A 23,431-nucleotide genomic window follows, 5' to 3' on the forward strand; every position below is an offset into this window, starting at 1 on the left:
AGGATATTAAGTAAAGATCATGTTCCATGAAGATATTTTGTAAATTTCCTACCGTAAATGTATAAAACATTTATTTTTGTGAGTTAATGCAGCACAATCGCGAACATAAATGCACAACTTTAAAGGAGATTTTATCAATGTTTTGATTTTTTTGCATCCTCAGATTCCAGATTTCCAATAGTTGCATCTCGGCCAAATATTGTCCTATACTAATAAACCATACATCAATGGAAAGCTTATTTATTCAGATTTCATGTGATGTATAAACCTCAATTTCACAAAAAAATGACCCATGTGACTGGTTTTGTCATCCAGGGTCACATATGTCTCAACAAAAAATGCATTAAATAAAGTTACAATTTTTAAAATTATTTACCGAATAATATATACTGCCATGATATACTCACAGTGAAGTTCGCTTAGTTTCGTTCTTCGCTTAGGGCTGAAAGAAGTTCGAAATATGTGACCAGCGATATGACATCATGACACATTTAGATGAATATGTCAATGATAGTGATTTGTATTTTTCTTTCTATCCATATTGGTTTTTGACAGATGCAGTGTCGGATGAAAAAGAGCAGCATGAACATTGTGCTAAACATCTTCTGTGTTTTGAGCAACACGAGAGACAGAATGATCATTTCTGGATGAATTATTCATTTAAATAATGTACAACTAGATTTATTTTTCATGAAAGCTGAACATTATTTATTGTGAGAATAATGCAGCTGCAGTTTTGGGGTAGAAACGCCCTAAAGGTCATCAGTGTTTAATGTGGTTCGTATTCATATTCATCCATAATAACTGACATTCAAAGCAGCAAAACTACAGCAACTCCCAAACTAATGACATTCATAGAGACGCAGAGCCTGACAAATACAGACCTGCCTGTGTGTGTGCTTCATTCATGCATCTCACACACACACACACACACACACACACACGTGCACGCACACACACACACACGCACGCACGCACGCACGCACACACACACACACACACGTGCACGCACACACACACGCACGCGCACACACACACAAACGTTCATATGAGAACAGAAAAACACATACACACACACACACGTGCACGCACACACACACACACACACACACACACACACACACACACGTGCACGCACACGCACACATACGCACACACACACACACACACACACACAAATGTTCATATGAGAACAGAAAAACACATACACACACACACACACACATTCTCTCTCTTTCTGTCTCTCTCTTTCTCTCTCACACACACACATACATACACACACACACTCGCTTACATACACAAACACTTTCTCTCTGTCTCTCTCACACACACTCAAACACACACACACAAACTCACATACACACTCTCTCTCTTTCTGTCTCTCACACATACATACACACACCCACATGCACTCACACACACACTCTCTCTCTCTCTCTCTCTCCCTCACACACACACACACATACATAAACACACACACACACTCGCTTACACACACACACACACACACACACACTCTCTCTCTCTCTCTCTCTCTCTGTCTCTCTCACACACACTCAAACACAAACACACTCACACACACACACACACACACACACACACTCGCTTACATACACACACACACACACACACACGCAAGTAATTACAGTGAACCGCATGGATTGTGAAATGCGCTGCACCAAGTACACACTCTCTTCCCGTCTCCACCTATTTCGAATTATTTGCATACATGCACTTCTTTTGTTGATCTTTTTTTCGCAGACAAACTTTTTTCCTTCGAATGACCATCAGCCCGAGGCGTGTGTGTGTGCGCATGTGGGCGTTTGTGTCACATGACCTGCCATCCGAGGGTAATTATGCACATAAACCTGTTCATTAGTTCTGTGGAAGCACTAGAAACAAGTTTTCATGGCATTCTATTTGAAACTCTATACTTCTTTACTCAATTTTAAAGTATGTTTACGAGCTGTTTAATTCATAAAATGTATATAAAATTAAAAATAAATGATTGAATAACTAAGTCCATAAAGTGATGGAACCCCTAAAAGGTTTTATGAAGCTTGTGAAAAATTAAATTAAATGTATAAATGAATAAATAGATAAATAAATGTGATAATAGGAAAATAAATAAAGGAATAAACGACTGGATAAAATAAATATGATTCATTTTTTATTATTTTTTCCCATCATTTTGTCACTTTTTTTCCACTTTTTAATTGTATTTATTTATTTTTTCATTTAATTACATATTTATTTATGCATTAAATAATTTTTACATTTATTTATTCCAATATGTATTTATTTCCAGATTTATTCATTTGAACATTTATTTATTCCTTTTTAATTTCTGCAGGTTTGAATTTTCGTCCGAACATTTCGCATGTTAAAAAATAAATACGACCTCACGTTGTGTTAATCACTTTTACACACTGTCAGCGAAACTTTCGTCCGTCATAAAAAAATTCGGATCGGGTTCGATTTTCTGCGTTTTTCGCATCATTTTGAGAGTTTTTTTGACAATTTAGAGCCACAGAATGACAAATACGAAGAAACGCAAACGAAAATATCTGACTCAGTGTGCAAGGACCTTAACAGACCGGATATACACACAGATGTTTTAAGCATCTCTATTGGCTGAATAAACTATAAAGCAGACACTCACACTCCTGCCAGGACCTCGATGGATCGGGTGTGTGGACCGTAGTGTGTGTCCGACGCGTTTTCCAGCGGCTCCCGGAGGTCCATATTGAAGCCTCGCTCTGAAAAGTGCGGCTCACTGAACATCTTCATATGAGGGGAAGAGAAATCCTGGAAAACAAGCCAATTCAAAGCATTTTTACGGTCTTCTGTTAGCACTGGAGGATTGTCTCAGATCAGAAAGGTGAAGGCTGGTGTTTCCTGGTATTGTGCGTCCAGAGCACATAAACACTGCAGGTATGCGACGGAGATTGCGTAACACATAACAAAACCTACATTAAAAAAATAACACTGCTAAAAATTATGTTTTTCCTCAGTATTTCTGTCTTGTTTTCCAGCACGAATATCCAAACATTCTTAAATCAAGATACATTTACTGGAGAAGCAAAACGACTGAAAAAATTAGTTTTTGCGTTAAATAGTTTACTTTTCTGACCCCATTGGAAGATATTTGTTCTTGTTTTAAGCATAAAATTGTTTAATATAATTTTTTTTAGTAAACAAGACTTAATATCTAAAGTCATTTTGCTTCTCCAGTAAATGTATCTTGATTTAAGAATGTTTCCAAGGTCAAAAAACACTTTAATTTCCTCTAATATCTATTTCAGCATCAGCTGTTTTCTCTCAGTGTCTGAAACGGTTAGTTGGGAGATTCAGTCTCTCTAAGCTCCGCCTCTCTGAGAGCTGCTCTGCTGTGATTGGTCAGAAAGCAAACGCTCATTATCATATCTAAATCTCAGCTCTTGATTACAGTAATATGTACAGGAACGATGGCGTGTGTTTTACCGTATCAATCTCAGAAAACAGCGTCTTCAGCTTCACGACAGTCTCAGATACACTACAGTGTTTGAGGGCGGAGCTAAGAGATGCTGCTCAGCCAATCAAGACCAGAGGGTGGGATTATGCAAATTAGTTACATAGAAGTGAATTAGCTTTTATTAGTTACATTGTGACAGGAAGTGAGACTGGAAGTACTGAGTTATTTTAGGAGACAATAACTTTATTTGATTTTTTGACTCGTTTCAGACAATAACTTTATTTGTCATGTACTTTGATCTTTGAAACTTTACATTCACAAACGGCTCTTATTACACACTGCATGAAAGGGAATATTTATCATTAAGTTTTAGTTAAACTTAGTTAACATAAACTAAGAATGTACAATACTTCTACAGCATTTATTAATCTTAGTTAATATTCATTTCAACATTTACTAATACATTATTAAAATCAAACGGTGTATTTCTTAAAATTAGTTAATGCACTGTGAACTAACATTAACAAACAATGAACAGCTGGATTTTTTATTAACTAACATTAACAAAGATGAATAAATACTGTAACAAATGTATTGCTCATAGTTAGTTGATACATTAACTAATGAACCTTACTGTAAAGTGTGACTGATTTAGTTAATGATAATGAGGCTTCCTCTAGTAAAGAGACTCACCATGAAGACGGGCCTGAGAGAGAGCAGCTTCTGCCCCGTCCCGCCCCAGTCTCTCCAGTCCAGATACTCTCCCTCCTCCAGGACGAACTGGTGCCCGTCGAAACCCTCGTGCTCGTATCCAACCCACCTGAGACGAGTCGAGGAGTAACGTATTCATCAAATGAGTCATTTTTGACCGAAAAATTGTACGTTTTTTTATTATTTTTTTTTATTGGAATGGTACGAAATTTGGTAAAATTTTGCCACTTGCTGTGTTAACACAAAAAAAAAATTCATGGACATGACTCGAAAAGGTTAAATGATCCTGAACACAATATACACACTTGTGCTCCTCGCGCTCAGAAACGACGCATTGGAAATGAATGAGAGTTTCCTCTAGTGGAAGCGTCTGGAACTGCAGCCGAACAACATCTCACTGAACGATCAGTTACTGACATATCTATGGAAGCTTGTTTCCGCCACAGAATGAAAAATAAAAAAGGTAATTGCGACTTTTTATCTCACAATTCGGACTTTTTCTCTCAGAATTGCATGTTTATATCTCGCAATTATGACTTTATAATACGCAACTGGGAGATATAAAGTCGCAATTGCATGTTATAAAGTCAGAATTGTGAGATATATTCTGAGGGAAAATATATCTATTGGTCTTTTTTTCCAATAGAATTGGACTTTATAACTCACAATTGCGAGCTTATATCGCACAATTCTGAGAAAATATGTCAGAATTGCGTGATATAAAGTCGGAATTGCGAGAAAAAAAGTCAGAATTTTTAGTTTTTCTCACGCAATTCTGACCTTATAACACTCAATTCCGACTTTATTTCACACAATTCTGACTTTATATATCGCAATTCTGAGAAATAAAGTCACAATTATCTTTAATTTTTTTTTATTCTGTGGCGGAAACAAGCTTCCATAGATATCAGCTCACATTTGAAACAACTTTTTTAGATTTATGGCTTTGATCTTCTTGCAGTTTTAGAGTAAATTGTGATTTTGAATATATATATTTCATATAAAAATTAAAAATTGCATTTTTGTGCATTTTTCATAAAACGCAGTCCAAAGTTATTTTTTGTCTTTTCTCAGTCAAGAAGGCACCAAATTCAAAATTTATTTTACATTTCAACTACATATATGACCCACTTTCAATAAAGACTAATGTTGAAATGAGTGAAGTGTCCCTTTAAGTTCAAGTTTTTTGTGTCGTCTTTGAAAAGAGATCGAACTTAAGTCTGTGCTTTAAAGCATTCAAGATTTACGACAGTCTAACTAGAACATTTCTGGTCTATGCTTAAAAACTGAATAAATGGATTATAAATATAATTTATTATAAAAAAATCCCCTAAAAATACAAATTATTAAATAAAAAACATAATATAGTACATTCATTTCATTGAGTGTATGAAAATCACAGGAGTTTTCAGGACTCACAGGCCTCCGAGGATCTTCAGTGATTCCACACAGTTCAACCCGTGATGGTCCGGATCGGAGAAGGAAAACACGTCTCCCTGAACCTCAACACAACGGCCCTCCAGACCGGCTTTCTCATACAACACCGCCTGAAGGAGAGCGAGAGATCAAGAGCCTACACGTTTACATGCAACCAAATAATCCGTTAGTAATGGGATTGACGGCTCAATCGGACGGAAACGCCTTCATGTAAAAAAACATTAATCGATCCGATTGAGCTCGATCCCAATGAAAATTGCATCCGATTGAAAGATGGCTTCGTTTACATGCAATTTTTGATGAATCTGACTGTAGTGTTTACATGAACGCTCGGGTTGATGTGTGTGTTTTTATGTCACAAGCTTCAAATCGGATTTTTTTTTTAAATTCGCACACTGCAGGAATATACAGAGTTTCCGATGTTTGTGCATAATAACTATTCTCATACATTGCTTTATTTGTTTTAAACAGCAGAATTAATATTTATCCATTTCTGATCATAATTTGGAGGCGATGAGCGGATTAACCGCTGTGCCGTGCTGCTTATACAGTTTTAGTTGTCAATCCGATCAATTGTTTACATGTTCTCTGGATCGGATTAGAAAAGGAATAAACCACATCGGCTACGTTTGCATGCAATTAAATAATCCGTTAGTAATGGGATTGACGGCTCAATCTTCATGTAAAAACACAGTAATCGATTGGATTGAGCTCGATCCCAGTGGAATTGATCGGATTGAAAGAGCCGTTTATTCCTTTTCTAATCCGATCCAGAGAACATGTGAACAATTGATCAGATCGAGACCCGAAACTGAAGGACTGCGCATGTGCAATGATGTAGAAATAGCGTAATGACGTATGGCCGCTGTTCTTCTGTTGAATAAAGTGTCGTATTAATGCTAACAGCATGTTAGCAATGCTAGAAACAAAATAATTCTTGCAGACAATGTGTTTTTAAGTTATTTTAAACTTTTATACTTTGGCTTAGGCTTAGGCTTTGTCAACCCAACATCCAGAGTTTTTCACAAACTTTACTCATCTAGTTATTAGCAGGTTATTATATAGTTGAAAATAACAGAATAAACATTTTACCCTTCAGTCTAAGTGTTGGATTAGCCGCTTCTGTTATTGTTTATATAACATATAAACGAGTTTCCAGTCATTCTATAATCCTGCTTTCACTCAGTGTCAGTTTCAGACTCTCTCTCTCTCTCTCACACACACACACACACACACGGACTGGTTTTGGGCATTTTTACTGTGTGATAAATATAAGCGGCGGCACAGCGGTTCATACGCTCATTATCTCCAAATTATGACCAGAAATGGAAAAATATTAATTCTGCTGTTTAAAGCAAATAAAGAACCAATGTATGAGAATTGTTATTATGTGCAAACATCGGAAACTCTGTATATTCCTGCAGTGTGCGCATGTCAAAACATATATTCCGATTTGAAGCTTGTGACAGATAAACACACAGATCAACCCGATCACGTTTAGCGCTCATGTAAACACTACAGTCAGATTCATCAATCAGAATGAATTCAGTCCGACTGAAACAAAAGTTGTGCATGTAAACGAAGCCAATGTAATGCTACTGAAACTCATACACACCTTCACTGCAGTCGTGTTCTCTACTTTCGGAAGGCCCTGTGAAAGAAGCACATGTGAGCGGAGAAACAGCATGAAGATGTGTGTGTAACGCGAGTGTGTGAAGGCATACCATACGCAAGGGCCTCAAAGAGCCCACAATCGGCGACAGGAAACCCCAGTTCTCGGGAAACGCATATTCTCCGGCCTCCATCACCGCCAGCATTCCCTGGAAACCTGGATCACTGTAAACCAACCACCTGTAGACGAGAAACCACACCTGTCAATCATCAACCGGCCAATCGCAGGGCACCGTTGGCTATGGTGGCTTATCTGGACAAATGTTGCTGCTGAAAATCATTTTTGAAGTGTGCATTCACCTCCACCCTCCCAAGCAATCTTTTATTTTCTCTTTCTATTCCTGCTGAAATTCCACCTATACAACTTTAATCTCTCAATCTCTTTTCCTGACTAGTCCCTTTTTCTATGTTTTCTTTGTAATTCTCACCGTCCTCAGCGAGTTCTGATTAATCAGTATATCTGTATATACACTATCTCTCACTTTAATATTAATTGTGTTGGCTTGACAATGTAGTTTGGGTCACAACTTGGGTCAGACCTTCAGACTGGACAATGGACAATCAAAACTAGGAAAAGTTCCATAGACTTTCATTGAGGGGGTCAAGACTTTTGCACAATAAGACTTTTGAGTATTTAAGCAATTTATCACTAGCAAAGCATGACCACTATCCTAGCACAAAATGTTAAAACATGCTAGCAATGTGTTAAATCATGCTAGCAACATGCTAATCATGCTAAAACACGAGAAAGCATGTTAGCACATTGTTAAATCATGCTAGCAACATGTTAAAAGATGTAAGCAACGTGCTAAAATGTTAAACTCATGCTATCAACATGTTAAATAATGCTAACAACATCTTGCTGAAAATGTGTTTTTAAGTTATTTTTAACTTTTATACAAGGCAAGCTAGCATCCACAGTTTTTCACAAACTTTACTCTAGTTATTATTCCCCTTTTCTTACTGAAACCAACAGAATAAAGGTTTTGCCCTACAGTATGAGTGGTGGATTAGTGGCTTCTGATATTGTTTATATGGTGCTGTGTGACTAATGCCTCTGACTCAAACACCCTCATAAAGCATAACACACTTATGAATCATCAGGAATTTCATGATTATGTTTTCAAAGCGACCCTCCACAACACTGACAGTCTTTCAACTCACACATACTTACACCTTCTAAAGAAAATCAGTGGTGTCAGGCAAATCATGGTAAGGTTATTTTTTAGCATGCTGCTATTTGTTATTCTTTTTGCTCTACAAAGCATCACAAACAAGCTGTTGCCCAGTTATTCAAAACAGAAAGTGAATCATAACACACATTCCGTCTAAGAAGATAGTAAAGATGTCCCTGTCAAGAGCTTCAACTTGACCACACACACCCAACAACAGTGTCCAAACACACACCCCAGTAAACGTTCAAGGTCTGAGCAGGGCGTGTTTGTGAACTTACAGACCACTGTGGACTTTGATAGAGCCAGTGTTCTGAGGAAGGCCGAAACTGCCCACTTCCTCAGTGCTATCCACATACTCAGAGCTTCTGCCCCTGCCTCTGGGCTCGGTGAACAGCTCAATCCGGGGAGGAGTGTAGTCCTACACACACATACAGAAAAACACAGCACACACTCCAGTTACTTTTGGCGCTTCAGAATGTTTTTAAAGATACTGTTGAGGTTACTTACTCTGATAGCCAGACGAATTGAGCCAATGACCATAGGGGGAGATGTTTCTTCGCCCTCTTCCGCCCATTGATTGGGCAGTTCGTTAACGCTTTCCTCTTCCAGAGCGATGCATCGTCCCTCAAACCCTGGTTTCTCATACAGTATCCAACTGCAATAGGCCAAAGTGCACAGTTAAATCTAAACTACTGAAAGGCACATCATCATCATGCACTGAGTACATAATCTCTAGGGCTGTAACGATACACCAAACCCACGATTCGATTCGTATCACGATTTTTGACCCACGATTCGATTCGTATCGCGATTCTATCACGGGGGCGGGGCTTGAGGGGGCGGGGCTTGTGGTGAAAAAAAGACATTTTGAGAGAAGAAAAAAAGGGGATCCCCCCTTTAGATGATTCTCATGGGGGGGATTTTTTTTGTTTGAGGGGAGAAAGGGGGGTCATTTTTTCCAAACAAAATTATTACATTTATCTTGCCTAAATGTTTGCGCTCATTGCATTTTTACAATGGGGTAATAGCCTATTGTTGTTAAGAATTTACACATCACAAGGAAGCTTGATTTAAATTGTTTAATTAAATTGAAAAAAGTAGCACAAATAAATACAATAGAATAAAGATACAAATAAAGACAATTAAAGAGAAAAGTTTTTGAATAGGTCTAACACTAGTATTTATATACAGATACTGAATAAAGTAATCAAATGGAAAATAACACTGGGTAGGATTTTTTGTCCTGAATAAATTAAATACATAGGCTATTAATCCTGATTCCTTTAACTTAAAGCCATCTTTTGTTGTTTTGACAACAAAATTAATGACAGACACATATGGCTGCCGTCACTTTAAGAGCTAGTGCACGGATCCTGTGTTCATTATACTGGCATGCGTTTTATGTTTATTAAAGACAAAACCGACTATAGCCTATTTAGAGTATAGCCTACTCACAAAGACCGAAATTGACAATTTTGCGTGTTAAAGCAATATAATCCGCGAAAAATAGTTACTAGCCAGCTGTTTTTGAGGCGGATTTTCTATGAATGTGCGCATAGAAAATAATCTCAGAGAGCGCGCGAGCACTGATTAGTTTAAAATCGCTTGAATGTTTAAACTGGTAAGACTTAAAAAGACTTCAGTCACGATGCACTGCTGGCCCGATTGTGCAAGTGAATATTCCGTCATGTCCCGACCTTACAGTCTATGGTCCCGACTCCAAAACGCGAGTGTGTATTATCGCCGCAGCGCTTGATGCCTGCCTTGCACAAAACATTATGAGAAGAGATAGAAGACGCGCGGCACCGCTGAACACTCACGCTGTTTGTGAAATTGCGTCTGGAAGATAGTTGTTAAAAGAATGATTTTATTTTATTATCTGTGTGGATTACGATTGCGGGAATTTCCCACATTATAAATGGGAGACCTGCGGGAATGATAGAATTATGCTCAATACCCGCGCCGAAATTCGAGCCCTGGTTCTGGACAGGAAGGATAACTCTGGGAGTTGGAAGGGGTGTGATCGCGATTCTGCCTTCTCACATCGCGATACAGGATCGTGGACCTGAGTATCGCGATTTCGATTTTATATCGCGTATCGTTACAGCCCTAATAATCTCCATCTGTATTTGCTGCTTACCATCCTCTGACCACTTTCACAGATATGACACTGGACAGTTGCATTTGTGTAGCATCAGGTTGATCCCTGAAGAACTCAAAGGACTGACCATTGAACTGATGGTGCCCAAATATCACAATCTGACGGAAACAAGATATATTTAATTATCCCAGCACTTTGGATTTAACTCTCTGTATGGGGGCGTTTTGAATTATTGCCCGACTGGTAAAACAAGTTACAGTTGATGTACATATTTAAAGCATTAATGAAATTCCCAAAAACTTGGCTCTTGTTATGCAAACATAACAAGGCAAACAGCTTCTAATATTTGAAAATCTCTGTTCAGTCATGACTTCGAAATGTTGGCAAACCTTCGCAGGACGCCGATGGATTCCACGAGCAGTTGGAATCTGAAAAATAATAATGCAGATAATTGTTTTGAAAGACAGTCCAAAATATGATGCAATGATGCCCCAAAGATTTTATCCCTTTGAACGTTGTCATGTACAAATATGAACATGCATGAATAACAGTTCAGTTCTCTGCAGCTATGAACAAATACATTTCTGGGATTTACAAAGAAAATAGACATTGGTGATGGACACATACATTTGGGAGTTCTCTCTGAGGTTTAACTTGAGGAATTTGGGCTTCTTGAACTTGAGGTGCAGGAGGAATCATAACGTCTTGGGTTTTTTCAGCCGTATTCAGATCCACTAGACCAGGTATGGAAGCACATTCTCTAGCCACCTAACCAACCAAATATACACAAACACTCAAATATGTGACATTTTTTACACTATGAGAAACACTAGCTGGGTATATGAACATATAAATGTGTGTTGTGATGAATGAATAAATGAGGGATGGCTGACCAGTGGGTCGATCGTATTTGATGACCGAGTGGTTTCAGGCTCCTTTGGAAGAAATTTCTCCAGGAAACTAGGCAACTTGATGTCTTCAAAGGAAGGAAGAGGTGGAAGAGCACTAGCATCTGTTTTCATAGTGACAATAGGGTCTACTGTGGTTGTTTTCAGGTCAGGAATCAGGGTTGGTCCATCAGGTTGCAGAACAACATCAGAACCAATCTGGATAGAGCTGAGAAGTGGTGGTGTTTTAGTGTCTGTTAACATGTTGACTTGGTCAGGTGTCAGGGTAGGTCCGTCATCCATATTAGGTTTTAGAACAACCTGGGAAGTAGTCTGGGTACCACTGGGATGTAAAAGTGCATTAGAGTCTGTTAACAAAGTAACTGTGCCATCTCTCAAAGTTGTTTTGAGGTCAGGTATCATGGTAGGTCCATCAGACTGGGTACAGCTAGGTTTAGGAGGAGAATTAGTGTCTGTTATCATTGTGACCTGGGGGTCTAATGAAGTTGTTTTCAAGTCAGGTGTTTGCATAGGTCCATCTTCCTTAGTAGGTTTTAGAACAACCTGGGAACCAGTCTGGGTATCACTGAGAGGTGCATTAGAGTCTGTTAACATAGTAACTGTGGGATCTCTCAAAGTTGTTTTGATAGGTCCATCATTCTTGGTGTGTTTTAGAACAACCTGGGAACCAGACTGGGTACAACCAGGTGTAGCAGGAGAATTAGTGTCTGTTAACTTTGTGACCTGGGGATCTAATGAAGTTGTTTTCAAGTCAGGTGTTTGCATAGGTCCATCTTCCTTAGTAGGTTTCAAAACAACCTGGGAACCAGTCTTGGTATCACTGGGAGGTGCATTAGTGTCTATTACCGCAGTGACTGTTTGGTCTCTTGAAGTTGTTTTGAGGTCAGGAATCATGGCAGGCACAACATCTTTGCTGGGTTTTAGAATAACTTGAGAAACAGAAAGGGTAGAGTGGCCATCATTCTTTGCAAGGACTTCCTCTATCATGACCTGTTCGGGTGATTCTGCAGTTGGTGCCAGCTGTGATTGTGGAGTTGACGTAGAACCAAGAGCATCGCTGGGTGATAACAGCCCATCTGAAGGACACTCAGTGGGGCTTAAAAACTCCATGCGTCTCCCTTTGCTAGGACTGCAGAGAAGGCTAACAATGGAGCACCTCTCCAAACGAGACCTTGTTTTCAGTGGTTCTGTTTTACTTTCATCAGACCCCTTCTCTTTTTCTTTCTCTTCCTTTTCAGACTCCTTCCTTTTTCTCTGGAATATCAGGGACCTAGTGAGGATGCTCTCACGCTCAGGTTTTGTCCACTTAGGTTTGAAGTCCTCCTTCTTGGCCTCTGTGTCTTGGCTCTTGGAAACTGAACTGGGAGCTGGATCCAAAATGAATTCCCTCCTTCTCCTCAAACCACACTGGAACTCCTCCGGATCAAAGGGTTTCTCGAAGCGGTCTTCTCTGATTGCTGGAAGGACAAACGGAGGAGCTTGTGGGCGATGATGGTTGTGTTTGCGTTGGGGAAGATTGAACGGCATTGCTAGCCTTTTCACATTTGCAATGAAGTCATCTGGGTCGATTTCTCCCAATGTATCCAGGTTGGTCTTCCTCACAGATGTGCCGAGCTTAGGTTTTGGCTCTGAAATCAACTGCTTCTTCTTTATAGGACGTTGCAGGTCTACATCAAGCCAGCTAGATGGAGAGTCTCTGTTCAGAGAGGAGCTTCCAGGTCGAGAAGGGATTTTTGGAAGGAAGAAGGGTTTCGGGATAAATTCCTTTTTTCTTGTGGCTGGATCTGTAGATTTGCGAGAGGGAGATGGGGATTTCTCACTGGCTGATGCCAATGTGTGGGAAATCTCTTTGGTTGAGGCATCAGGAGGCAAGGTCTTTTCCTTGAATGATGATGGTGAAGCCGTATTCTGTTCATTAGCTGAGGCAGGCAAACTGGAGGTTGTCTTATTGGTTGAGGCTTGTGGTGATGTGGTATTTTCATTAGCTAAGTCTGATGGAGTTTTATTTTCTTTGGATGAAGGAAGTGGAGTTATAATCCCTCCATTGGTAGAGGGTAATGGGAACGAGGGTGATGCTGGTGGTAGTGATGTCCTCTCATTTTTAGTAGTCTTATCATTGGAGACTGGTGAATCGGTTGTGGCTGGAGGTGGAGCGTTTTCTTTAGTTGAAGACTTTTTATTGGTTGAGGCTGGCAAAGTGGAGGTTGTCTCATTGGTTGAGGCTGGCGGAGGTGTAGTCTCTTTATTAGTTGAATCTGGGGGAGTTTTAGGTGCTTCATTAGTTAAGACTAATGGAGGTGTGGTCGTGTCATCACCTGAGCCTAATAAAGTGGAGGTCGATTTAACAGTTAGAGATGGAGAAGGTGAGGCCTTTTCATTTGTTGAGCCTAAAAATGTGGAGGTTATCTCAATGGTTGATTCTGGTAGAGGTGTGGTCTTTTCTTTAGGTAATGCTGTTGTAGGCGTGGTGTTTTCAATAGTTTTGGCAAGCAATGTGGAGACTATCTCGTTAGTTGGGGCTGGTGGAGGCTTTACCTTTTCATTAGTTGATGCTAGTGGATGCATGGTCTTTTCATCATTTGTCTTTCTTTTAGCTGAGTCTGATGGAGGTGTTATCTTTATATTAGTTGAGGCTGGTAAACTAGATATCTCATTAGTTGAGGCTGGTAAACTGGATATTATCACATCAGTTGAGACTGTTGGAAGTGTGTCTCTTGCAGGTGTGGTTTTCTCATTGACTGAGTCTGATGGAGTTGTGTTATTTTTATCAGTTGAGGCAGGCAAAGTGGAGGTTGTCTTATTGGTGGAGGCTTGTGGAGATGTGGTATTTTCATTAGTTGTGCTTTTATTAGCTGAGTCTGATGGAGGTGTTGTCTTTACATCAGTTGAGGCTGGTAAACTTGATATTATCTCATTAGTTGAGACTGTTGGAAGTGTGGCTCTTGGAGCTGTGGTATTCTCGTTGACTGAGTCTGATGGAGTTTTGTTCGTTTCATTGGTTGAGGCTGGTGAAGGTTTGTTCATGTCGTCACTGGAGCCTAATGAAGCAGAGATTGTCTCAAGGGTTGATGCTGGTGGAGACATAGTCTTTTCATTAGTTAAGGCAGGCAAAGTGGAGGTTGTCTCATTGGTTGAGGCTTGTGGTGTCTTTTCATTAGCTGAGTCTGGAATTGTGTTCTTTTCCTTAGGTAAATCTAAAGTTGTGCTCTTGTCATCACTTGAGGCTGGTAAACTGGAGACTGTCTCATTTGTTGATGCTGGTTTGGAGGTAATCTTTACACCGGCCTGGCCAGACTGCTCGATAGATGCTTCATTGGCTGTGGATGACGATGAAGTGGGCTTCTTTTTCACAGAGCGCAGAGATAGATTCTCATTATTGGTTGGTATTACAGGAAAAGTACTATCAGACAACTGATCTTCTGTCTCTGCAGAGTTTATGTCTCCATTAACTAAGGGTGTAATTTCTGTACTAGTGATTTTACTCTTGGTTTTGTTTGTGTCTCCATCTTTAGCTTCAGTGCTGGTCTTTTGTTGTTGTTGTTGTAAATCCCTTTTACTGGAAGCTTCTCGGCTCTGTGACCCGTCTCTTTTGGAACCGCCTCTCTTCATTGGAGGAATATGAGGTGAAATTATAGTGTCCGCTTCATCATTTTGTTTTTTTACCAGTGTTGCCAGTGTCCTACTTGTAGAAGCATCTTTTTCTTTAGTCTGATCATTCAATTCAGTAGAAGAGTTTTTCTCTGTATTCTGCGTTTCTTTACCATGACTGTTTGCCATAATTGTCGTGTCGTCTTGTTTAATCTCTTTGGGCTTTACGGCTAAGCTGTCCTTTGATTTACCTTGTTTAGGTGTCTTGGTTGTAATTTCCCCTTCTATATTTTGCTCAGTTGGTGTTGATGTGTTGACTTCACTGCTGTGTTTGAGTGTCTCAGTTGTTTTCAGTTGTTCGGTTGCCTCTGTACTCTGATTGTTTATCTCAGTCAAATAGTCTTTTTCTTTACTCTTATGGTTTGGCTTTGATGGTCTTTGTGCCTCGTCTGATTTTGGGTCATTTTCAGGGGTATTTTTCGTTTTTTGCACACAAAAAGCCTTACCTTTCTGAGGTAAGACCAACATATCCGTCTCACTCTCTCTGTTCCGCATGGCATCTTTCCTAGAAGATGCATTGCTGCTATTGGCTGGCACAAAGAAGTCTTTAGAGTTGGCCGCTTTCAGGTCCTCCGGGGATGGTGGTTTCTCTTCATTTGTCACAGATGGATCCAGTTTCGCTGACTCTCTAAACAATGTGTTTACAATAGTGTCTCTGTTCTTCCGCCCCTCTCCTTCTGAGCTCTCTTGAACAGGCTGCTTTTTGTTGCTGTTTTTCTGTTGCTCTTCAGTTTTTGAGTCAATGCCTGTCCGTTCTATATTCACTTCATTCGAGCTGTTCTCAGTTTGAGAGACGGATGCCTTGTAAGCAATGCTTTTTATTTCTTTGAGACCTTCTGTGTCCATTGGTGGAGACTTTTGTAACCTCTTTGAGTCAGTGTTTGATGTTGCCTTCATGCTTTGCATTATATCTCCTGCTTTCTCCAACTTTGGAGGAAATTTAGGCTTATTGCTCGCAACCTCATCACCAGAAGTGCTTTTCACATACTGGTCTGTGGTCTTTACAACGTCTCCCTCATCTATAAGATGTTTCGGGGTCTTGTTGTCCATGACCTCCTGTTTACCTTCACCCATTTCTTGTTTGTTCTTGCTGGTGGGGCTGAGCGGTTCTTTGCTTCGACGTTTTTTAGATCGCGAGCCTGTCCGGTTTGGAGATTTCACCGGCGGACTCTCGTCAATAGGAAATGAAACTGTCTGTGCAGAACAGCTCGCTTTATCCAACTCTTTATTCCCAATGTTCGAGTCACTAGTGCTCTCTGACAATGCAGGTTTGCTTTGTGTTGCATCTTGGGATTTGGAGTCTGTTTGATCTATGGGTTTCGGTTCTCCGCTGGTATTTGCTGTAGATTTTTCAAAACTTCCAGAACAAGATGCTTCAATACGCCCAGCTGTTTTTGAAAGTCTTTCGTTCAATGCATGACCAGACACTCCAGACGACAATGTTAACTTCTCTTCTCCCCTCTGTCCTGCAGAGAAATTCATTGCTCTCTCTTTAACCGTTTGTTTCGGAGGTGCAGAACTGGAACGCGTTCCGGCATCTTCTTTCAGTCGATTAGCCACATTTCGAGCTGGAGAAATATCCAGATGACGCAGGTTTGTGCAGCTACTGACAGCTTTGGGCGCTCCTCTTTCAAACAGACTGATTTTGTCTGCGATTCGTCCCTTTTGATGACTGGATTTCACATTAGTGCCGTCCACTCTGTCATCCGGGCATCTGTAAAATACAAACAATAAAGGGCAAAAATGGTTCATTGATGCTCTCTATGATGTTTACTTTATTTAGCATCCACTCCCTTAATTAGTTGTTTACTCATTGTGTCTTTCCTTCCTCGTTCTCTATCATTGGCTATTCTTCCTTGTTTCTCCTCCTTTGTTCTTTATATCTTTGAAGCAAACCACAAACCCAAAACTGCAGCATGACTTCCGGTTCTTCAGCACATTTGCATTTTCGCTTTTATAGAAAGTGACTAACAAAAACACGTGCTGCAAGACATTAATTCAAAAGTTGCAAAGATTATTAGATACAACTACTTTTCCCTACCTTTTTCCTCCCTAACTGAATGAGTTTGCTTCAAAAAAGCATAAAAAATGTATAATGATAGTCATTCATATGACTCTTGCGTATTTATGTATTATGGTAGATTTGTGTGAGGGTGAGATTTGCTGCAACAGAAAGAGAAACTATATTATTAGTAAATAACAGTAAATCAGTAATAAATGGTACCATAAGTTGGTCCGTTCCTCACCCAAAACTGTCATATGCAGGAGTCACATGGTTTTAAAAAAAAAAACCTTGAATGAACTTCTAAATATATCTTGTTTTCAGCAAAATAAATGAATCATAGAGGTTTGGGAATGACGTGAGGGTGGATAATTATTTTAAATTTTTAGCTGAACTGTTCTTTTAGGAGTAGAAAAGTACAAAGCTGAGCAAAATCTAGAAAAACTGGCATTTAAATATGCAAGCACTTAATTGTTATGAAAATGCCTCTTTTCAATGCAGAAAGCTCTTTAGACAAGGTCAGGAACATTAACCAACAGGAATTACAAGAACCTGATAATAATGAGCACATATTTCACAACATGACACATGATGTTTTGTCCTGATTATCTCTAAGAAAGTTTTCCCACGTTTAGTTAAAGTTTCATTTTAAACATAAACTGGTAACACTTTACAATAAGTTTCATTAGTTAACTACATTAGTTAGCATGAGCTAATAATGAACTGCACTTATACAGCATTTAATAATCTTACTTAATGTTAATTTCAACATGTACTAATACTTTATTAAAATCTTGCTAACATTAGTTAATGCACTGTGAACAAACATGAACAAACAATGAATGACTATTTTTTAATAACTAACTTTAACAAAGATTAACAAATACAGTAACAAATGTTTTGCTCATTGGTAGTTCATGTTAGTTAATGCATAATGTTAACTAATACACCTTATTGTAAAGTGTTACCCATAAACTTTTAAAGTGTACACAGATCAAATAAACACTAAACGGCTTTCAAAAGTATATTGTGTTTGCTAGTTATTTCTGTAAGCACATTAGCAAAACAAACTGGTTCAACAGGTATATTTACCTCGCTTTCTCATCAGATCTCGGCCATTTAGGATCCGTAGTGCTTTTAAACGTCACATGAGGATCTTCATTTGAGACCACCAGCTTTTTAGCAAAGATCTTCTCGCTGTGAGACACTTTGATACTCCTGCGCTTGGATTCAGCGCTCTCGGTCATTCTCACCACATGTTCCTCGTCCATGTCTGATTCAGTGACGGGTGAGCTCGGGGAATCAGCCTTGTCCTCGCTCAGGTGTGTTTCCACCCATTCTGCTCGGACAAAACACTCACGACTACCTGAGTTTGGTGCTTCTGCTCCAGAGCATTCCTGAACGTTGTTTTCCGCCTCCTCAAAAGCTGAGTCAGCACATGCCGACTGTGGGCTGGTTGCCAAACTGGTTGCTATAGGACTATCAGGCTGAGGATTGGTTTGGGATTTACTTTTAGCCCCGCCCACATCTCCATGAGAGCTCCGCCTCCTTCTTCCAGATCTCCTTCGTCCCATTTTCTCTGTCTTATCTTGATCAGAGAAGTCAGGTGTTGATCTGCTTCTGTTACTCTCAAACGAATGACTACGTTTGCTTCTTTTTACAACAGTCTTGTCGTTTTCTCTTCTTCTTTGCTCTCGGCACACCTGGGTTCTCGGATGTTTGGCATTCCGGCTCGGGGAATGGCTTTTCTCAGCTGGAACGGTTTCATCTACTGCAGGACTGTGTCTCTCATGTGCACCAGCTGTTCCTCTGTTGTCTTCTTCATACGCCTCCTCTCGCTGTGTTTCGGAGTCGGGATCATCTCCGCTCAGACCCGGGCCGCTCCAACCCCACGCCAACCAGCTCCCGATGCGACTGAACACCCCTGGGCTGCGCTCCTGAGGACTCTCAGCCTGCAAACACACAAACACATGCAGAATCATGAGGGATTGATCTTTAACACACTTAATGTTGTTTCAGGCTCTACTAGAACAGGTTTTCCTGCTTGAATGTTGATTATTTTCCTCATATCCTCCATTGTTGCGGCTCCTCTCTTCCCAGTCTGTCAGTAACACTCTGTTTACTTCCTGTCTCTATGAAGCCCCTCCTTCTGAAAAGCGCACTGTGCTCTGATTGGTCGGCTGGATCAGTGTGTTGTGATTGGTCGTGTGCTTCGAGCGTGTTTGGGAAATGTCCCGCCCCTTACCATAACCGCCAGTTTAACACACTACTAACTAACTCAACCAGGCCCCGCCCCTTTATTCTGCGTATGAATTATTATAATGAGGAATATTGTGACGTGTTCGTTCCTGGAAGAAACTCAAGCTACAATGGAGGCGTTTCAGGAGTTCAGAAACACTGACACTGATATAGAGAATAATAGAGAAGAACTTTTTCATGATCAAACAGCAACATTTAAAACATTAAAGCAAATACTAAGATATTCTCCAATTTATTTTTCAAAAAAAAAATTTCACTCAGTATGTTTATCATGTAATTTGTAATGAAAAATTGTACATTTTTTCCACAAGAAAACCCCACTATTACATTCTAATGCTTGAAAATTAGATGTTCAAAAAATATATAAAGATATTGTGTTTTACATATTTATAATACTTATATTTATAAAAAATATTATATTATTATATAAACTTAATATTTATAATAATATAATACATATATAAATAGTATTACTATTACACAATATTTAATGTACATCTCTTAAACATTTATAAACAGAAAACACGGACTATCAAGAAAGTCTGACAGAACGACACAATCTGTTAAACACCTAATGCTTAAATAAAATGTCAAAATAGCACATTATGAAGGTTTATTAACAGTTTTTAAAAAAACATCACTGCCATCAAAGATTAATTTTACACTGTTTGAAGGAGACACATATATTGTTATACAGAAACAGCTAATATTTTGGATTTAGTATGGATTCCAATTACATTTTTCTGCAACTAATGGTATGCAAAGGCAGTTCATGACTCTTTGTCTAATAAACTAAAGCAAAGTGTGCCAGAGATTTTCTCTCTCTCTCCACAGAAGTACAGTGAGTCTGAGAGAACATTTAAACACGTTCCCCAGCGAACAGGGAACGTTCTGCCAAGGTTCCCTCACAGTTAAAAACAAACATTCCAACAGTGACGTAAATAGAACGTTCGTTCAAAGTTATCTCTTTAATAATACTCTCAGAACGTTAGAACAAAAACATTTATTCATTTATTTCTAAAACGTTTCAGTTTGATGTTTATCTAACGTTTTTTTAAATGTTTCGACTTGTTTCAGAACGTTCAGATACAAAAGTAACGTTCCCATAATGTTTAAAGAATTGTACAATGGAATGTTCCATTAACGTTCACATAACCAAGAAATGCGTTATTAAAACATTTAAAAACAGAGAGGCTTCAGAGGGAACGTTTTCATATGTCAACAAGAATAGCCATACTTTTGTTACCTAACACAGGATTTGGACAAATTAAAAACGGAGAAAAATATTAATAATAAAGAAACGGGTAAAGTTTTCATATTCGTCATTGAGAATCTCACACAGTCATTCTGCTGAAGTTTTAAAACTCACTGTCCGGATCGTTGGCGCGCGGAACACCCAGAGAAGCGCGTCTTTCGTCCCGCCAGCGAGAGTCGTGAAATGATCCAGCCCTGCGACTCAATGAATCCAGATCGATAAAAGCGATCAGGGATGAACGTCCGGATCAATAAAAGAACGCTTGAGGATCGTTAATTATTAGTGATCTGCAGGACGCGCGCAGAAGCTCTTCAGTGACGCGCGCGCGAGGAGAGAGAGGGACTGAGAGAGGATTGAGTTTCAGAGGATCAGATGAACCCAATCCAACACAATGAACAAGAACAGTCACAAAACACTTCAGTTTTCCAACCTCCCAAAGTGAGTTTAACACAGTGATGCACACAGCTACTGCCATGCTATTTGTTATATTTTAGATTATATTTAAAATATGAAGCTGTTGCTGTTTTCACGATCATGCATGCTTATTTTTATTTGTAAAAACTCTGTATGTGCAGCAAATCATCTCCTTAAAGTATTTTGTTTTTTAGTAAAGTATTTTAAAGTGACTTTAGGGTCTCCTCACTAAAAGAAACTCCTAGAAACTTTCTTCTAAGGTTAGTTATTGGTAACACAACCTATAGAGAGAACGTTCCTGTTATGTTATTAAAATAACATTAGGAGAACCTTCCAATTTCCAATGGAGACGTTCTTTCTAAGCACAATAATCAATATATTTAGGCCAAATCCATTTGTTTTCAAACAACTTATATACAGAAGGAAAGCCCAATAGCCTACTCACAGAGTTGAAAGTGTCAGAGATGAATCATATCAGAACGCACTGATGCTGGAGTCTCGCGTAAATAAGAAAGAGAAAGCTCAAACGTTTGCTCTAATTATTTACCTGCTTCTACACGCACGTCACACCCACACCTGTCCCGCTCGTGCACAGACCTGTTCACGCGAACTCAAGCTATTCGGACCATGCAGTCAAGTGTGTAAACAATGACAAACTCACCATGATCCAGTGTTGTGTTTAGCGTTCGCGTTCACCTGTGAGGATCCATCGGTCGAGCTGTTGCAGGAACGGGTGGATCGAGAACAGAGAACACGACCGGTATCAGAACACGACCGGTGTCAGAACACGACAGGTATCAGAACACGACCTGTATCAGAACACGACCGGTGTCAGAACACGACAGGTATATCGACTCTTGTGCAACGGCCTCAGTCTGACAAAAACACACACTGAATTATTCATGCACTCGAGGCCAACACACACACCCACGGTTAGACTATGGCCTCTAACACTTTAATGAGCCGAGATAGTTCAGGAAAACACATGAAGATAGTCTTTGCGTTCACACACACACACACACACACACACACACACACACACACACACACACACACACACACACACACACACACACGTCTGAGGGAACATGCTTTGACTGGATGATATTGGTTTATTGGTCATCATTAGGGGTGAGCGGTGCACAAACTAAGCTTCTTGTAACACACTTGTTTGAAATACTTCCACACTAGCATGCTAGCATGACGAAACTTAGTGTATTTAGTAGGTTAGTTGCCATAACAACACTATATTGAGAAAAAAATGCGCCAAAATTCAGAAATCTTTGGAAGATATCATTTATCTAACCATAACAAAAGTAAATTTTTTATTTATGTACATTTTTCTTCTCTGTGTTTTGCGTTTATTTAAAATTAGACAAATCTGATATGATTTGAATATTATATCTGTTATTTAACAGTAGAGATAGTTCTTTAATGCAGATTTAACCAGCAGAACACTATATGACTAACATTAATTTCTGCAGGAATGGCTGTTTAACTCTTTTCTCAATGCATGTACGTGTACAGATGAAGAGAGGAACATTCATGCAAGCGTATAATAACTTAGTTTCCGTAGTTTGACTCAACTGTATGTCTGAAGCCGCTCACTCTGGTCTCTGGGAGTGTTTTGTAATGCCTGCCGTGACTCACTTTAACCACACATATTCAGTTCCTGCTCTCTGCAATGGAATCCAGATGGCAGAGCAGATTCTCCATGTGTGACCAGCAAACACTCGCCATCCTGAGCAGCAGAAAACACTGAAGTACACCCAGAATACCCTAGCAACCACCTCAAGTAGCCTACCCTAGCAACCACCTCAAGTACCCTAGCAACCACATAGCATCACCCTCGCAACCACCTCAAGTACCCTAGCAACCGCATAGCATCACCCTAGAAACCACCTCAAGTACCCTAGCAACCGCATAGCGTCACCCTAGCAAATACCTCAAGTACCCTAGCAACCGCATAGCATCACCCTAGCAACCACCTCAAGTACCCTAGCAACCGCATAGCAACACCCTAGCAACCACCCTGAGTACCATGGCAACCACATAGCAACACCCTATAGAAACTGCATAGCAACAACTTAGCAACCACCCCAAGTTTTTAAAACCACTAAAGTAAAACTTTAAATATTTTAAACTGAAAACCTTCAAACTTTTAAAACTATATATTAATCTATCTATTCAAAATTCTGCCTTTTAAAACTTATACTTAACTAAAATTATATCAAACATAAAACCTTCAAACTTCAATTATAAAACTACTTCAAACTTAAAACATTCAAACTTCAATTATAAAACTACTTCAAACTTAAAACCTTCAAACTTCAATTTTATAACTACTTCAAACTTAAAACCTTCAAACTTCAATTTTATAACTACTTCAAACTTAA

At 39.3% G+C, this 23,431-nt stretch overlaps 1 protein-coding gene across 4 annotated transcripts in view; it reads right to left on the reverse strand.

Annotated features, from left to right (window-relative positions):
• The window catches only part of LOC143752330 (uncharacterized), a 33,201-nt gene extending 11,289 nt beyond the window's left edge, over window positions 1-21,912 (reverse strand). Inside the window, exons 1-14 of one of the 4 annotated variants that reach the window (XM_077245483.1) lie at window positions 21,481-21,569; window positions 18,200-19,059; window positions 14,565-16,819; window positions 11,443-14,465; window positions 11,177-11,317; window positions 10,939-10,977; window positions 10,589-10,707; window positions 8,956-9,103; window positions 8,727-8,866; window positions 7,327-7,453; window positions 7,218-7,253; window positions 5,585-5,712; window positions 4,148-4,274; window positions 2,663-2,808 (exon numbers count right to left, since the gene is read on the reverse strand). In XM_077245483.1, coding sequence (XP_077101598.1) covers window positions 2,663-2,808; window positions 4,148-4,274; window positions 5,585-5,712; window positions 7,218-7,253; window positions 7,327-7,453; window positions 8,727-8,866; window positions 8,956-9,103; window positions 10,589-10,707; window positions 10,939-10,977; window positions 11,177-11,317; window positions 11,443-14,465; window positions 14,565-16,819; window positions 18,200-18,681 — 6,911 coding nt within the window. In that variant the 5' untranslated portion in view covers window positions 18,682-19,059; window positions 21,481-21,569. Of the gene's footprint in view, window positions 1-2,662; window positions 2,809-4,147; window positions 4,275-5,584; window positions 5,713-7,217; window positions 7,254-7,326; window positions 7,454-8,726; window positions 8,867-8,955; window positions 9,104-10,588; window positions 10,708-10,938; window positions 10,978-11,176; window positions 11,318-11,442; window positions 16,820-18,199; window positions 19,060-20,735; window positions 20,955-21,480; window positions 21,570-21,696 lie in introns of those variants that run through there. The other 3 variants (XM_077245480.1, XM_077245481.1, XM_077245482.1) reach the window with 3 other exon arrangements.
• Window positions 21,913-23,431: the final 1,519 nt, after the last annotated feature.

This window comes from Siphateles boraxobius, unplaced genomic scaffold, assembly GCF_051911475.1.
Source record: "Siphateles boraxobius isolate OS27281-9 unplaced genomic scaffold, OSU_SipBor_1 262, whole genome shotgun sequence".
Classification (NCBI taxonomy): Eukaryota; Metazoa; Chordata; class Actinopteri; order Cypriniformes; family Leuciscidae; genus Siphateles; species Siphateles boraxobius.